Here is a 13,817-nt window from a genome sequence, read left to right on the forward strand (position 1 = left end):
CCCAATGTACAGGAGAGAAAGACACAAACAGCTGTTAATTGTGTTTACTGGTGCATAGAAACTGTTGGGGGGTTATGTGGATATTATAAACAAAAGCCAAGGCATGGGAAAGGAAGAGTATCTCAAGAGAGAGATGGGGCAGAAGTTTCTAGACACAACCATGAGCGCTTACTTCTTTTTGCATGGGCTTTTGATCATTGGTATGTTTTTTATCCTTTTTTATTTTGGATCCTTTCTCCTAGCTCTGTCCTCTATTTTTGGTAAGAACCCTTAGAAATCTCTTTCAGGAAGGCAGGGGACAAATTAGGAACACAGTGGGTTTTTCCACAGGGCCAGAGAGAAAGAATCCTGGTTGGAGGCAATGGCTGGAGGTGAGGTTAGAAGCCCAGTCTTGGGTTCAGTGGAGGAAACCCGGAGATCACAGTGGAATCTGCCTGGGCGGAGAACAGAAGGGGAGAGGAATGGGGGGAGAAGATGGGAAACACAGCAGCACACATCCTCCCACACCACTGTGAGGGAGGATCAAAAACCAACTCACTGTGGGATGCACAGCAAATGACACCATCAGCTCCATCTTCCATTTCTGACCACAGGTGTGCAGGAGGAAACCAGTGATCCCCAAGAATGGAGCCATGGACAGTGACCCTGAATCCTTCGGAATCCACACTGTATCCCAGAAACGACTCCCTGGATGGAACAACCTGGTCATCAGAGCAGGTGAGGGAGCCCCTGTCAGAGGCCGAAAGAGAGCACGGCCATGTCTACTTTTCCCTGCTCATCTGTGTCCCCGGAGTCACTGGGAACGGAGTCCTGATACTGTTTCTCATCTTCTGCGTCAAGAGGAAGCCGTTCACTGTCTACATTCTGCATCTGGCCATTGCCGACTTCATGGTCCTTCTCTGCTCGTCCATCTTCCAGCTGGTGGACAGCCTCCACCTGCACGATGACACCTTGCTGAGCTACGTCCTCCTCCTCATGATCTTCGGCTACAACACGGGTCTGCATTTGCTCACTGCCATCAGCGTGGAGCGCTGCCTCTCGGTGCTGTACCCAATCTGGTACCAGTGCCGCCGCCCGAGGCACCAGTCGGCCGTGGCCTGCGCACTGCTGTGGGCTCTTTCGGTGCTGGTATCGGGGTTGGAAAACTTCTTCTGCCTTCTGGCAGCGGAGCCGAGATTCCCAGAGTGCCGATACGTGTACGCCTTCTCCTGGGTCTTGACCTTCCTTGTCTTCGTTCCTCTCATGATCTTCTCCAACTTGATCCTCTCCGTCCAGGTCTGCTGCCACCTCAAGTCCCGTCAACCGGCCAAGCTCTATGTGATCGTCACGGCCACCGTGGTCTTGTTCCTGGTCTTCGCCATGCCCATGAAGGTCCTGTTCATCATCGTCTACTACTCCAACCCCAGCGACGAGTCTGTGTGGAAGTTCTTCCCCTATCTGAACCTGCTGTCCACCATCAATTGCAGTGTGAATCCAATTGTCTATTTCGTGGTGGGAGGTCTTAGGAGAAAGAAAAGTAGAAAGTCCCTGAAAGAAGCGCTGCTGAAGGTCTTTGAGGAAAAGCCAGAGCCAACTTCAGGTGGGAACGCTGCCCCTTCCTCTCCGACCTCGAGGTCCTTAGGACACTCTTGAGGGTCGGAAGCTATCTCCATGGGAAAAGGTAACATGTTCTGAAAACACCTCTCTGCTTTCCCACCTGCAGCTCACCTAAGATAAAAATCAGTTCCTTTGTTCCTCCTGGGAATTAGTAATAGCAACAAGACATGCAGTCCCACGATCCACCTGGCCCCTGTGGCTTCGTGACAGCTAACCTTTTAGGACACTTACTCTCTTCCAGGCACCAAGCCCCACGTTTTACACACATTGTCTCAGTTCATCTCTTAACAGCCTTAGGACTCAACACTGTTACTCGGCCATGAAAAGTGAAGGAAGTGGGGCTCCCAGAGGTTTAGTAAAGTTACGGAGCATGGAAGGCCCAGCTGGAACGGGACCCGCAGAGCCCGACCCCAAGCCCTCCCTTGCACCCATGATACCCAGGACTGTCTTTGAGAGGTGATATCTTAAATTGTTTGCACTAATGTCTTCAACACCACTCCCCACTGTCTCTCCCTTAGGTCTTCTTTTCAAACCTTGTGCTCCTGATTAGTCCTTTCTTCTTAGAAAGAAACAATTCACATTCCTTTCTTCTTAGAAAGGAATGTGAATTGTTGGAGACGCAAAGATGACTATGAATACTTACAAGGGACTATCAGCCTGTCCTATAGAAGTGTCCCTATTATTTACATATTAAGAATTCATCCGGGTTCAATCCCCAACACCACAAAAAGAAAAAAAAAAAAAAAAAAGAATTCATCCTGGGATGCGTTGGGGAATAGGAGAGCAGGAACTGCCGGGCTTGGTGGCGCATGCCTATCATCTGGACAATGTAGCAAGTCTTTGCCTCAAAATAAAACTAAAAGTGGCTAGGGATGTAGTTTACTGGTAGAGCACTTGCCTAGCATGTGTGAAGCCCTGGGTGCAACCCTCAGTACTATGAAAATTTAAAAAATAAAATAAAAAGCAAGGGAATTTCAAAAAGAATCACTGAAGCTTTGCTTGAACATGGAAATTTTCACTTTTGTCTCCCTCCCTTCCTTCCTTCCTTCCTTCCTTCCCTTAATCTGTGGTATAGATACATCCATAAAATACAACAGATGGAAGAATACTTTCTTTGCAAAATGTGTACAAAACAAAACCATGTATTTTTCTAGAGAATTTCAGCGCATGGCTATTACACCATCTCTTCAGCCCACCATCCCTCATTTCTCAATTCAGTTCTGAGTACCCGACTTGAGATGCTGCCAACTCTTTTTGGAATGAGGTGTTTTCTTTTTTTATTACAAAGCAAACATTTCACTGTGGTCCCAAGGCCCTCTGGATGGACTTCACTATTTTAAGCCAAGCCCCAGCACTTTCCAAGACTATTTATAAATTTTGCTCATCCAGCCATTTTCTTACTGGAATTATCTTGCAGTCCAACCTGATCATCATGTAACAAATTCTTAAATTTAATTCCACTTACCTTCGGATTTTGCTGAATGGACTATGATTTGGTGGCACTAGGACAGTTCCAACAAATGATTATCACCAGATATAAATTAGGATGTACTTTTAATAAATACAATAGTGGAATGATTAAAATATGGAATGCTCAATCAAATTGAGCACAATGGGGACTACCAGAGGCTGGGTGGTGGCAACCGCAGGGTACAAAATTTCAGTTAAGAGGAATACACTTTCAGGACCTACTGCACAGCATGGTGACTGGAGTTAACAGTTAATAATAATGTATCGTATATTTCAAAATCGCTAAAAGTGTGGATGTAGCTCAGTGGTGGAACACTTGTTCAGCATGATCGAGGCCCTGGGTTCAATTTCTAGTAACAAAAACAATGACAACACCCACCCCCCCACCAAGGAAATTGCTGAAAGGGTAACCTTTAAATACAAAAACGAAACAAAACACCACACAAAATTATAAAGTCTGCAGGGTGGTGATATGTTAATTAGCTTGTCCTCTTCACTGCATAATGCATACATAGATCACATCACATTGTATCCCACAAAGACAAAAAAATTATTTGTCAAATAAAAAATAAAAAAATTGAAAAGCAAGGCTTGGGGAAGAATTTTACATTCATCAGTTATTTATTTAACCAGACATTAACTGAAGGCCTCTTAGTTGCCTGAGACTGCTCAGTGGGTAAGTCACAGCCCCGGCCTCAGGGTCTCCCAGCCTGAGAGCTGAAGGGACCAGACTCCTACAGAGTTATTATGCATCTTCCCCAGGATCACACAAACTGTGCCACACACAGCGGGCGCTCAAGAAATATCTGGTCCATAAACAAATATATAAATGTAAAATAATATAATAATAGCTGACATAAACCTTTCCTATAAGGAACTAAAGATATTTTATGGATGGATTCTCCTATTTAAATAAACAATAACAGAGATCAAGTCTACACTGGGAGATGCCCAGGTTTCTCAGGTCTCCCAGTAATACAGAACATGAGATCAAATATTTGCTCTAAAAGTGACACAGAATCAGTGTGAGAACAAGGACAGAGTCTCAGTGAAAAGCTCTCAGAACTGACCTGTGGTTTCCAGACTTTTTCAGAAGGCCTCCTTGACATCTAACAGGAGCTTTTGAATGTTTCTTTTGATATTTTTAACTTATATTTATTTATATCTCCATCATTGATGTGGTTCACCAAAACAAAGTAAATACTAGAGGTTGAAATAATAACTACAGATGGTTGGAACAGGGTAAATATAGTAAGGAAAGAAAAGCCATATTGGAAAGCTCAGACACTTCCCATGAGGGCTGGTGCAATTGCTAAAGGTAAGTCATACATTTGTTTCTGAGTTTTCTGGAAGTCAAAGCAAAGAGAAAAAAAAAAAAAGTTTAGCAATAAGTGTCAAGCTTCTGGTTTCATAGGTATTCAGACGTACACTGTTTCCTGATTCTTTCTGGGAGGTCGTGGGGTGAGGTGTCCTCAATGACATCCCATTCGTAAGTGCAGTAGGAAGGTTTCTAATGTACACTTCTCAGGGTAAGCCAAATACATCCCATCAAAGGGCGATTTTGTAAAGGCAGGCAACTGCCAAGAGAAGGAAGCGATGCTTTCTGAGGACCCAGCTCTGACAGGGCCTCTGGAGTGTCTGGGGATGGAGAACGGCATCTTTTCCTTCTGAGGATGATGTATAGCTATTACTCCTCACAACTGCTTCTTTGATGAGAAAGGGATCCAGAGGGTGCACGGCTGCATTTACAGTTGGGATTCTTGGTGAAGACACCCTCTCTGTGACATCCACAAAAGGCAAAAGGGCAAAAGGGGGTGAAAGTTCTCTTTTCAGCATAGAAAATGAGCCCCAGTAGATCACCCTCCATTGCAGGACAGAGCAAGGGTGTGAAGCTGTTGACCTTTCCAGAAGGGTAAAAACAGGCCTTTCTCCTCTTGGCAGCATCTGTGTGTGCCCTTCTTACCACTCCGGCTAGTTGGAAAAGTCACACTGGCTGGAGGTGTGGCTCAGTCATAGAGCACTTGCCTAGCATGCATGAGGTCTTGGATTCAACCTCCAGCACCACAACCCCCAGAGAGAAAAGAAAAAGAATACAGAAAAAGTTGCAATTGTATTGGTTCTAGGCTATGCTGTTTGTATAGGCTAAAATTATAGCCTGTGACTTCAATTTATTATTTTTGATTATTAGTGACTCTGAACATTTCTTACATTTATGGGCTAGACATTAACATTTGTGTCTGTGTGACTCAGTGTGATTATAAGTTACCCACCATGTCTCCACCCATTCATCCACTAGCGGCCCAACATTTTTCTCCTCAATTTAATTGAGCATTCCATATTTTAAGGGATAGTAACCCACTATTGTATTTATTAAAGTACATCCTAATTTATATTTGGTGATAATCATTGTTGGAACAGTCCTAGTGCCACCAAATCATAGTTCATTCAGCAGAACATTAGCACAAAGAGACGGGCTTACTGGATGCACACTTCATAGATCATTTCAGCCTTTACTCAGGATCGGGACCACACCTATGGGAACAGACCCACTTTCCTGGTGGAAAATGAGCCACTGAACAAAGGAGGGGACTGGGCTTATATAGGTTGTGGGTGATTTAGTGAGCATGTCAGTCTGGGCACTGAGGAATTTGAGTTTGGGGCTGGGGGGTCAGTGGCCAGCACCTGGAGAGGCATTATCTTGGAAGAGATTAGTGCTCCCTAGAGACTACCACTTTAGGATTGATGACACATTTTTTCCCCTGCCTGCGGCCAGCATCTGAAAGAGATTTACCTTGAGAAAGTCTGGCTTTTTCATTCCCTTTTCCCAGGCCTCATTATTTGGGGGTTTTTCATTTTCCATATCCAATAGCTCCTGCCCACTCCGTCAACCATGGCACCCTGAGTCACCACATGGGTTAGGGGTTGGTGGGCTCCACCACATTCTGTCCCCTGGGGTGTGTGTGTGTGTGTGTGTGTGTGTAGGGCTGTTCAAACCTGGGCTCAGATCCCTCCTAGCTCATCAATGCTTGATTGTGGTCCTGGGCAAGTTCCCCGAGTCCCCAAGGCCCCCTGCTTCTTCATGCTGGTGGAGGGGGACAATGTGGACATCTGCCTCCCAGGACACAGAAGGATGTTGCATCCATTATCAGAAGGGCTTGTCACAGCAACTGTCAGTAGTGAGGACCATTGTGGACAGTTTTAAAAATTCCACTCTTGGTGCCTTCCGGGGATCACCTGTGGGGTTTGACTGAACCTTTGGTTTCCCGATGCAAACAGAGTCATGGGGGCCCAGGTGACAGGGTGGGACACATTTTACTAAACCAAGTTTAGGGAAGGTATCAGGAAGTTTCCCTCAAATTCTCCTCAAGTAGCAATTCCACCAACAACACGTCTGTGTGGCTCGAGCGCCGGCTCACTCTCCCGAGACCCCACAAAGGCTGTTCAGGGCTAGGCAGAAGAATCTCACCTGGGGTGCATTGAAGTGTTGAGAGTGAAAATCAATTGCAAGGAAAAGTCAAATCAAAGTTAAGACGAAAGAAAGAAAACAATCCTATTTGGTTATTTCTTTTCAAAGATATCTGGAAAGAAACCAGGAAGGAAGAATGCAAGTTCTGTACAATGATATTTTGCCCACTGAATATTTTTTCCTAGCTGTAGATGGACACAATACCTCTATTTTGTTTATTTATTTTTATGTGGAGCTCACACATGCTAGGCAAGTGCTCTCCCACTGAGCTACATCCCCAGCCCCTCACACTGAATAATTTCTAAAGAATATTTCTGTAGAAAAGTTCTATCATGGGCTGGGGTTGTGGCTCAGCGGTAGATCGCTTGCCTCTCACATGCAAGACCCTGGGTTGGATCCTCAGCACCACATAAAAATAAATAAGTGAAATAAACGTGTTGTGTCCAACTACAACTAAAAACTAAAATATTAAAAAAAAGTCCTGTCATCACACAAAAAAAGAGAGCAGTTGTGTTTACAACAAAAACAACATTGACCAGTGTAAAACCCTCTTATGTTCCCTATTTTTGGCCTTTCTGTTCTTAATAAATAATTCTAATGATGATTTTCAATACTCTGTTTCTTGTCATCTTTCTAACCCTTCTGGAAATAATTGAAATGATCCCTTCCTGAACTTTGATCACTTTCTTAAAAGTACAGAACTTTTTAAAGAGGTAGCTGTTTCTCTTGGGGGTAGGATTGCTAGATGGATTTAACAAAACTATTAGATATACATGATGCAAACTTGTCAACCTACCAGATTTTTTTTAAATGGCATTTCTTAATTTCTTCTCAGCTGAAAACACAAAACTCAAAGTGCTCAGTTCCTAACCAGCCCTTGAGCAATTCAATGTGGAGGGTCCTCAGTGTCAAAGTCTCCTTTTCTCTGGGTCCAGAGGGTCTTGAGGCATTCATGCACATAGGTTATCTAAAGGCCAGTCAGCTGCCACCCTTTCTCCAGAACCAAACAGTGCAAGGGGTTATTTTCTGTCCCAACTATTACAGAGGACTAACTGTGGTTCACCTTCCAGATTCATCCTAAGAGGAGCTGGAAGGCTCAGGAGGCCATTATAAGTCCCATCTCTAAGGATGTCCACAGGGAGGTGTGTTCACTTGATCTGCACACACACCAAAGGGCATGAAGTGGCTGACGCAAATGAATTAAATGGAAAGTGAAATGGGTAACAGTGGAAATCAGAAAAGCACAGGTAGCACCGGAGATGAAGGCCAAGGGGAAAACAAAGATGTGAACATGCAGGCCACGGTCATGTGTGGCCGCGGTCATGTGTCGTCACATTGCATCAGGTACAGGGTGTGGGCTTTCTGCAGTCAAAATAAAAAGAAAAACCTGGGGCCGGTGGGGAGTGACCGGCATTCTCTGCAGGCCACCTGGTTCCTGGGTAGGGCTGGTGGAGGAGGCAGGAGACACACAGGCTGCGCTTGCTCTGAACGGCTTCTGCCGTGGATCTTCCGGGGGATACAGGCTTAGAATCCACCCTACAGTAAACGCAGCTCTGGCTGTTTTAAGCACCTCTATTGAGATCTACTTCACTAGCCACCAAAGTCACCCATCTAAAATGTACAGTTTAATGGCTTCTAGAATAGTCACAGACTTACATAACCATTGCCACAATCTAGTTTTAGAACATTTTCTTCTCCCCTCAAATAAAGCCCATGCCCATTGGCAATCACGCCCCAGATCCCAACAGCTGTGGATCTCTCTCCAGTCTCTATGTATTTGTCCATTCTGTGCATTTCCTATAAATGGAATCAGACAACGTGTGGTCATTTGTGACCAACTTCTTTCTTAGCATGTTTTCAACCAATATTACAGCATGTATCTGTATTTCATTCCTTTTTATTGCCAAATAATATTCAGTTGCATGGACACTTCTGATGCTTCCTTTCATTAAGCAGAGAGTAATTCTAGGGGGGTGGTGGGGTAGATGGCTTTCTAACTGTCCATGAAATTGACAGAATATCTAAGGAATTTGATGCATAGTTAGTCTTTCAAATTATGGCTGTACATTTTTTCCAGGTGAGAACTTGATCAAATTTGAGCAGAAACAGCCCGCATATATCCTGGTGGGCAAGACAGATTCTGGGGTTGGCCAACAGTGACACACAAACTTCAAAACATTAACTGATCAGCTGATGGGATTGAGAAACTTTTGGGAAAATTAAGAAGCCTAACCAAGATTCATGCTCACAACAGCAGTTTTCCATCTGTGTATGGAACACCCAGTACACGGAGAAGCACTTATCGTCAAGTTGGGGTTTTACTTAGAAAACCGTTCTGGCTCTCCCATAGCTTGTGAACAAAAAATAAAGGTACATAGCACAGAGCCCATCTCAGACTTGACCCTGAAGACTTCCAGAGCAGGAGTCAGCATGGCCCATCATGATCATAGAAAAATCTTAATGCACTGGCAAAAAGCTTGAATCTGAGAATGTGGCTTCCACATCAACCCAAAAATGAATAGACTGTCAGGTGAACTTCCGAGTGAGAACATGAGTTCCCCTGCTGCATACCCTTCCTGGATACGGACTGATGAAATAGGGGCGAATTATGTGCCAAAACAAAACCATTTTGAGTTTAATGTAGGTGATTTAGAAATCATTCTTCTTATACAATTTAGGTTGTAGGGTCAGTTATCTACTGATTGTGCTCCTAGTTTATGATAAAAATAATTTAGAAGGATACTCATCTTTCTAGTCTGAATGGCTCTTTTTTTTCCTGCCCTGGCATCAAAACCATTCTGCCTCTTGCTTGTGTGGGAAGCAGAGGACATGGCACAGTTCATCTCTGTACCCCATGGCCACCACAACTCAGGCATAGGACTGAGGTGCAGCCTATTAGAATCTTCCGGTCAGGACTGTTCCATTCATTAAGCAGATGTCCACTGAGCCCTGCATGTGCCTGGCACTGTTTAAGGCACTGCAGATAAAAATAATAAAAAGTAGAGAAAAAGGACAAAGTGACAGAGGTATTATTATGTTTCTATGGTGGTCAGGGATGGCATCTGTTATTGTTTAGATATGAGGTTCCCCCCCAAAAGCTCATGCATAAGACAATGTAAGAAAATTTGGAGGTGAAATGATTAGGGTTTAAGAGTCTTAACTTAATCAGTGCGTTAATCCATTTGAATGGTTAACCGGGTGGTAACGGTAGGCAGGCTGGGCTTGGCTGGAGGAGGTGGGTCACTGGGTGCCTGACTTTAGGGTTTGCATTTTGTCCCCCTCTCTGTTTATCTGCTTCCTGGTGGCCAAGTCCTGAGCTGCTCTCCTCCTCCACACCCTTCATGAGGTTCTGTTGCACCTCAGGCCCCCCAAAATAGAGTTGGCTGTCCTGGGACTGAGGCCTCTGAAATCAAGAGCCCTGAATAAACCTCCTCCTCTAATATCGTTCTTGTGGGGTCTTTTGGTCACAGTGATGAAAAAGCTGACGAAAACAGCATCTCGTAGAAGTGGCATCTGAGCAAAGGGCTGGCTGGAGCGAGGAAGCTCAGTTTAGAAATCAGGTGTTGCAGCAGCAGCAGAGCCAAGGGAACAGGAAGGGGCTCCCTGGGACAACATGGGCACAGAGGTGACAATGGTGATGACGACACGAGACGGCACTGGAATGAAGAACTGACCAGGTTGAGTTCAGAGAAATGGAGCTTCTAAAACCAGAGTGGGACTGAGCAAATAAGGCTTTCCCACGGCTGTGACGTGTCTGCAGGTCCTCCGAGGGTCTGTCGTGATTGGAGGCTTGGTCCTTCAGGGTGGGGATATTGGGAGGTAGAGGAGGTTTGGGAGACGGCCTAGAGGAAGGTCTCCCGGTCTTTGGGGGCCAGCCCTCACAGGGGATTGTGGGACCAGCATAGATCTCTTTCTCTGCAGCTCAGGGATGACTGCTGTTCCCACACCTTCCACCATATCCCATCCTCACAAGAGAACAGGCCAGTGTGGCCTCCAAAATTGTGAGCCAAATAAGCTTGCCTTCTCTATTAGGTTACTTGCCTCTGGTGTTCTGTTGTAGCGATGCAAAGCTGGTATTTTCATTTTGCTCTTCCTAGACCTATGAGAGAGAAGTCAGAGGGTGAGAGAAAGTTGCCAAGCACAGTGGCCTGTCTTTGTCAGACCAGGAAATGAAATACAGTTTGTTGAAACATTAAAGAAATAAAATTGATATTGGTTTGTCCTTAGTTGATTGGCAAGGAACAAAAACTGTTCTGCTTCCTCCTTTGTAAAATGGCAATATTAAGAGAATGAACTTTGGATATTTCTAAACTGAGGTTCCCTGTCCCCGCCCATCAAGGCCCACCATCCATCAAAGCCAGGGACGTAAATTGTCCCAGGGGAAGGCAGGCTACAGCTTTGACCAAAAAGTCACATTCTTGGCTTCTGAGCTTAATTTATACAGAATTTTGGAAAGACGGAGCAGAGTCGACTGTATGGAAGCCAAAGCGTTCTTGATTTGCAAAAGCTGGCTCTTCGGAGAGGTTTTATTTTGTTTATTTTTTTTTTCACATTCCTGACGACTTGGCATGGCATCTCCATAGCAGGCCTCCTGGATTCTGCGGAGTTGACAGGGAAATCATGGGTAGGAAAAAATACACCACGATAAAGGAGCAATTTTCCATCCAAACAGAGATAAGTGCTCGAGCAACCAGGCTGGCGGGAAGCCGGGGCTGGCAGGCCGGGGGCCCAGGGTGGGAGGGGGGCTACAGAAGAAAAGCCTCAATGGGCTGAGGGACTTCGGAGCCAAAAGGCTCCAGAGCACCTTCCTGGGGGCAGTGCAGGACCCTGAGGGCAACCTCCATGGGAAAACCCATAACCAGGGAAGTCACACTGGATGGGCGAGAGGCCACCCTTGAATTAGGCAGCTCTGTCAGGAAAACAGATACCACCTGCAGGAGTCGGACGGGGCCATTTGGTTCTGTAGATGACAGAAGGGCTGAAAGGACAGATGGGACGTGAGGACCCCCAGAGCCTGCAACATTGGACTCGGCCCCCTGGGGAGGGGCTAGAGGATGGAAGCTGTTGCTGAGGCCAGGAGGATACATGGGTGCTGCCCAGGAAGCCAAGAGGGCGGGTGACATGGGGTGACATATGCGGGCTCCTCCATTTCTCCTGCACTGCTCCAAGGCCTCCCACTGACTAAACCCAGCTGACACCAGCAGGCATGTCACCTGAGAAACACAGCCTTCAGGGCTGGCCCTCTGAGATAGGTGGCTAATTGCTAGAGAGTGGCTCTCAGGACAAATGGGCTCAGAAGTCACCATGACCCAGGGACTGTGGCAGCCCTGGTGGACCAAAGACTTAGGGTGGGGAGCCCAGTGAACTCCAGTCCCAGCCAGAACCCAGGTGCCGAGCAAAGGATCCCAACGCATGCCCATGGGGACAGAAGAGACACACAAGGTTTCAATAGGTGGCAGTGGGAAGAGAGCAGGCAGTAGCAGGGCTGTTCTCTCTTCAGCCACCTAAAAACTGGCTTCAAACACCCGTGTTCCAGGATGCCCGCCCTTCTCCTGAGGCAGAATCAGCAGTGCCAGAACCCACCAGGCCCCAGCTCTCAGTGCGGGTGACCCTGCAGGCAGGCTGCCCTCCCACAGTCATACTATGTCGTCACTCTGCTCTGACAGCACCTCCTGCTTTTCCTCCAGTGTCTCTCGCTGTTGGAAATGACTTGAATGTTAAGTTCAGCGCTGGGCTCCCCTCCTAGGCTTCTAGCCCACGCTCCTTGAGACTGGACCTCAATAGTTTTGCTGTTCCTTGGATTCCTGGGGCCAAGCCCAATGCCTCCGCAGTATGGTGCTCAGTCAGCATTTGCTGAAGGGAATAAATGAGTGATGGAGGAATGGGGACAATGGGGTCTCTTCCCTCAGCTCTGCCAGGTCTGTCCAAATAGCCCCTTCTCTGCTTGTGCCATCAGACTTTGTTCTTGGAAACGGGGGCCAAGAGGGCTGCAGAGACGGGCTGAGGCAGCAGGACCTGGAGGGGACACCAGCTCCAGGAAGCGGTGCCGTGGCGGGGAAGAGCACCCACCAGACCCGAGGGATCTTGAGCCACACAGCAGCTGCAGCCACAGGCCCCCTGCCCCAGAACCAGCTCCGGAAGCGCCCCTCACCTGCTCAGTACTTTGTACACCTCCGAGAGATTGCAGACCCAAGGGAAATGCAGCTCCTGCAATTGTGGAGAACAAATCACCAAGGGAAGAACACTGTCCATCTGCTTCAGGTCTTGTCCAGTGGCCGCCGAAGTGTCCTGGAGAACCCCACGCCCACCACCTCTTCCTTCTCCTCCAGCGTCCCGACTGCCTTTACTCCTCAAGTGCAGGGCCAGGGACCCAGATCCTGGGGTTCCCCAGAGGGCTCCCCACAGTCCAGGCTGGGAACGACTGCCCACCACCACCTCACACCACCTCCCTCCGCAGATGAGCATAGGGGTCTAGAAATACAGAACCCGAGGCGCTCCAAGGAGGCCTGGACACTTGTGGAATACCAGGCATTCTAGAACAAGAGGGACGGGGAGTGCCCGGCCTCGGAGCCCTAGGAGTTCATCAAAGCTAGAAACCCATGAAGTACAAAAACCAGAGCCTTTCTGGACAAAGAGGGACCAAGGGACCCACTCCTATTTTTGTGGCTTTTTTTCTTGAATAGCTCAATTTAATTACTTAAGCGAAGCTACTCTTGTCCACACTTCAGTATCTGTCCCTCTCTGCCATCTCGGTTTTAATTTCACTTCAATAACTTTTTAATATAAAAAGTTACATAAGTCTCATACCTCAAATCTTAGGTAGGTAGTAAACTTTGTGTATACTTTTCCCTGTTCAACAAAAGTATATAACTTTCATAGAATTGTGATCACTAAGATACTGAGTTATATATACTGATATTTTAAAATAGGCCATTTCTGATTTTGAAGGGGTATAAGCCTATACTGTGAAAACTTGTGGCATACAGAGAAGCCTGAGAAATAAATTAAGAATCTTCCCAAGAGATAACATTTTAATGCATGTTATTAGTTTTTTGAAGGTAACTCAGCTCGGAATGCATGCACCCCGCTTGCCCCCACAGGTGTGGTCATGAGGATAGAAAGAGCCTAGAGGTAGCTTCAGTGATGAGTTGTTTATTAGGTCTTCCCCACCAAACACCACCATCCCCTGGAGTCCAACACACAACAGTCCAAGCTATTTCATTAAGTGTCAAGACCCATAAAAATCATCACCCAAGCTCTCTTTGGCCATAAAAACAGACATTGG

The 13,817-nt window shown here is 46.4% G+C and overlaps 1 protein-coding gene across 1 annotated transcript; it reads left to right on the forward strand.

Moving 5' to 3' along the window:
- Window positions 1-624: 624 nt before the first annotated feature.
- LOC114095976 (mas-related G-protein coupled receptor member H-like) lies at window positions 625-13,069 on the forward strand. Its single transcript, XM_027939407.2, has 3 exons — window positions 625-1,568; window positions 10,518-10,588; window positions 12,489-13,069. The coding sequence occupies exons 1-3, from the start codon at window positions 625-627 to the stop codon at window positions 13,067-13,069; spliced, it is 1,596 nt and encodes a 531-aa protein (XP_027795208.2).
- Window positions 13,070-13,817: the final 748 nt, after the last annotated feature.

This window comes from Marmota flaviventris, chromosome 6, assembly GCF_047511675.1.
Source record: "Marmota flaviventris isolate mMarFla1 chromosome 6, mMarFla1.hap1, whole genome shotgun sequence".
Taxonomy (NCBI): domain Eukaryota; kingdom Metazoa; phylum Chordata; class Mammalia; order Rodentia; family Sciuridae; genus Marmota; species Marmota flaviventris.

Bases quoted from the DNA above. Each gene is read 5' to 3' on its own strand.
- LOC114095976 (XM_027939407.2), top strand. From the start codon at position 625: ATGGAGCCATGGACAGTGACCCTGAATCCTTCGGAATCCACACTGTAT. The intron at 1,569-10,517 runs GCCAACTTCAGG...AGAACAGGCCAG, and splicing joins GTCTTTGAGGAAAAGCCAGA to TGTGGCCTCCAAAATTGTGA. The intron at 10,589-12,488 runs GTAGCGATGCAA...TTGTGCCATCAG, and splicing joins CTTGCCTCTGGTGTTCTGTT to ACTTTGTTCTTGGAAACGGG.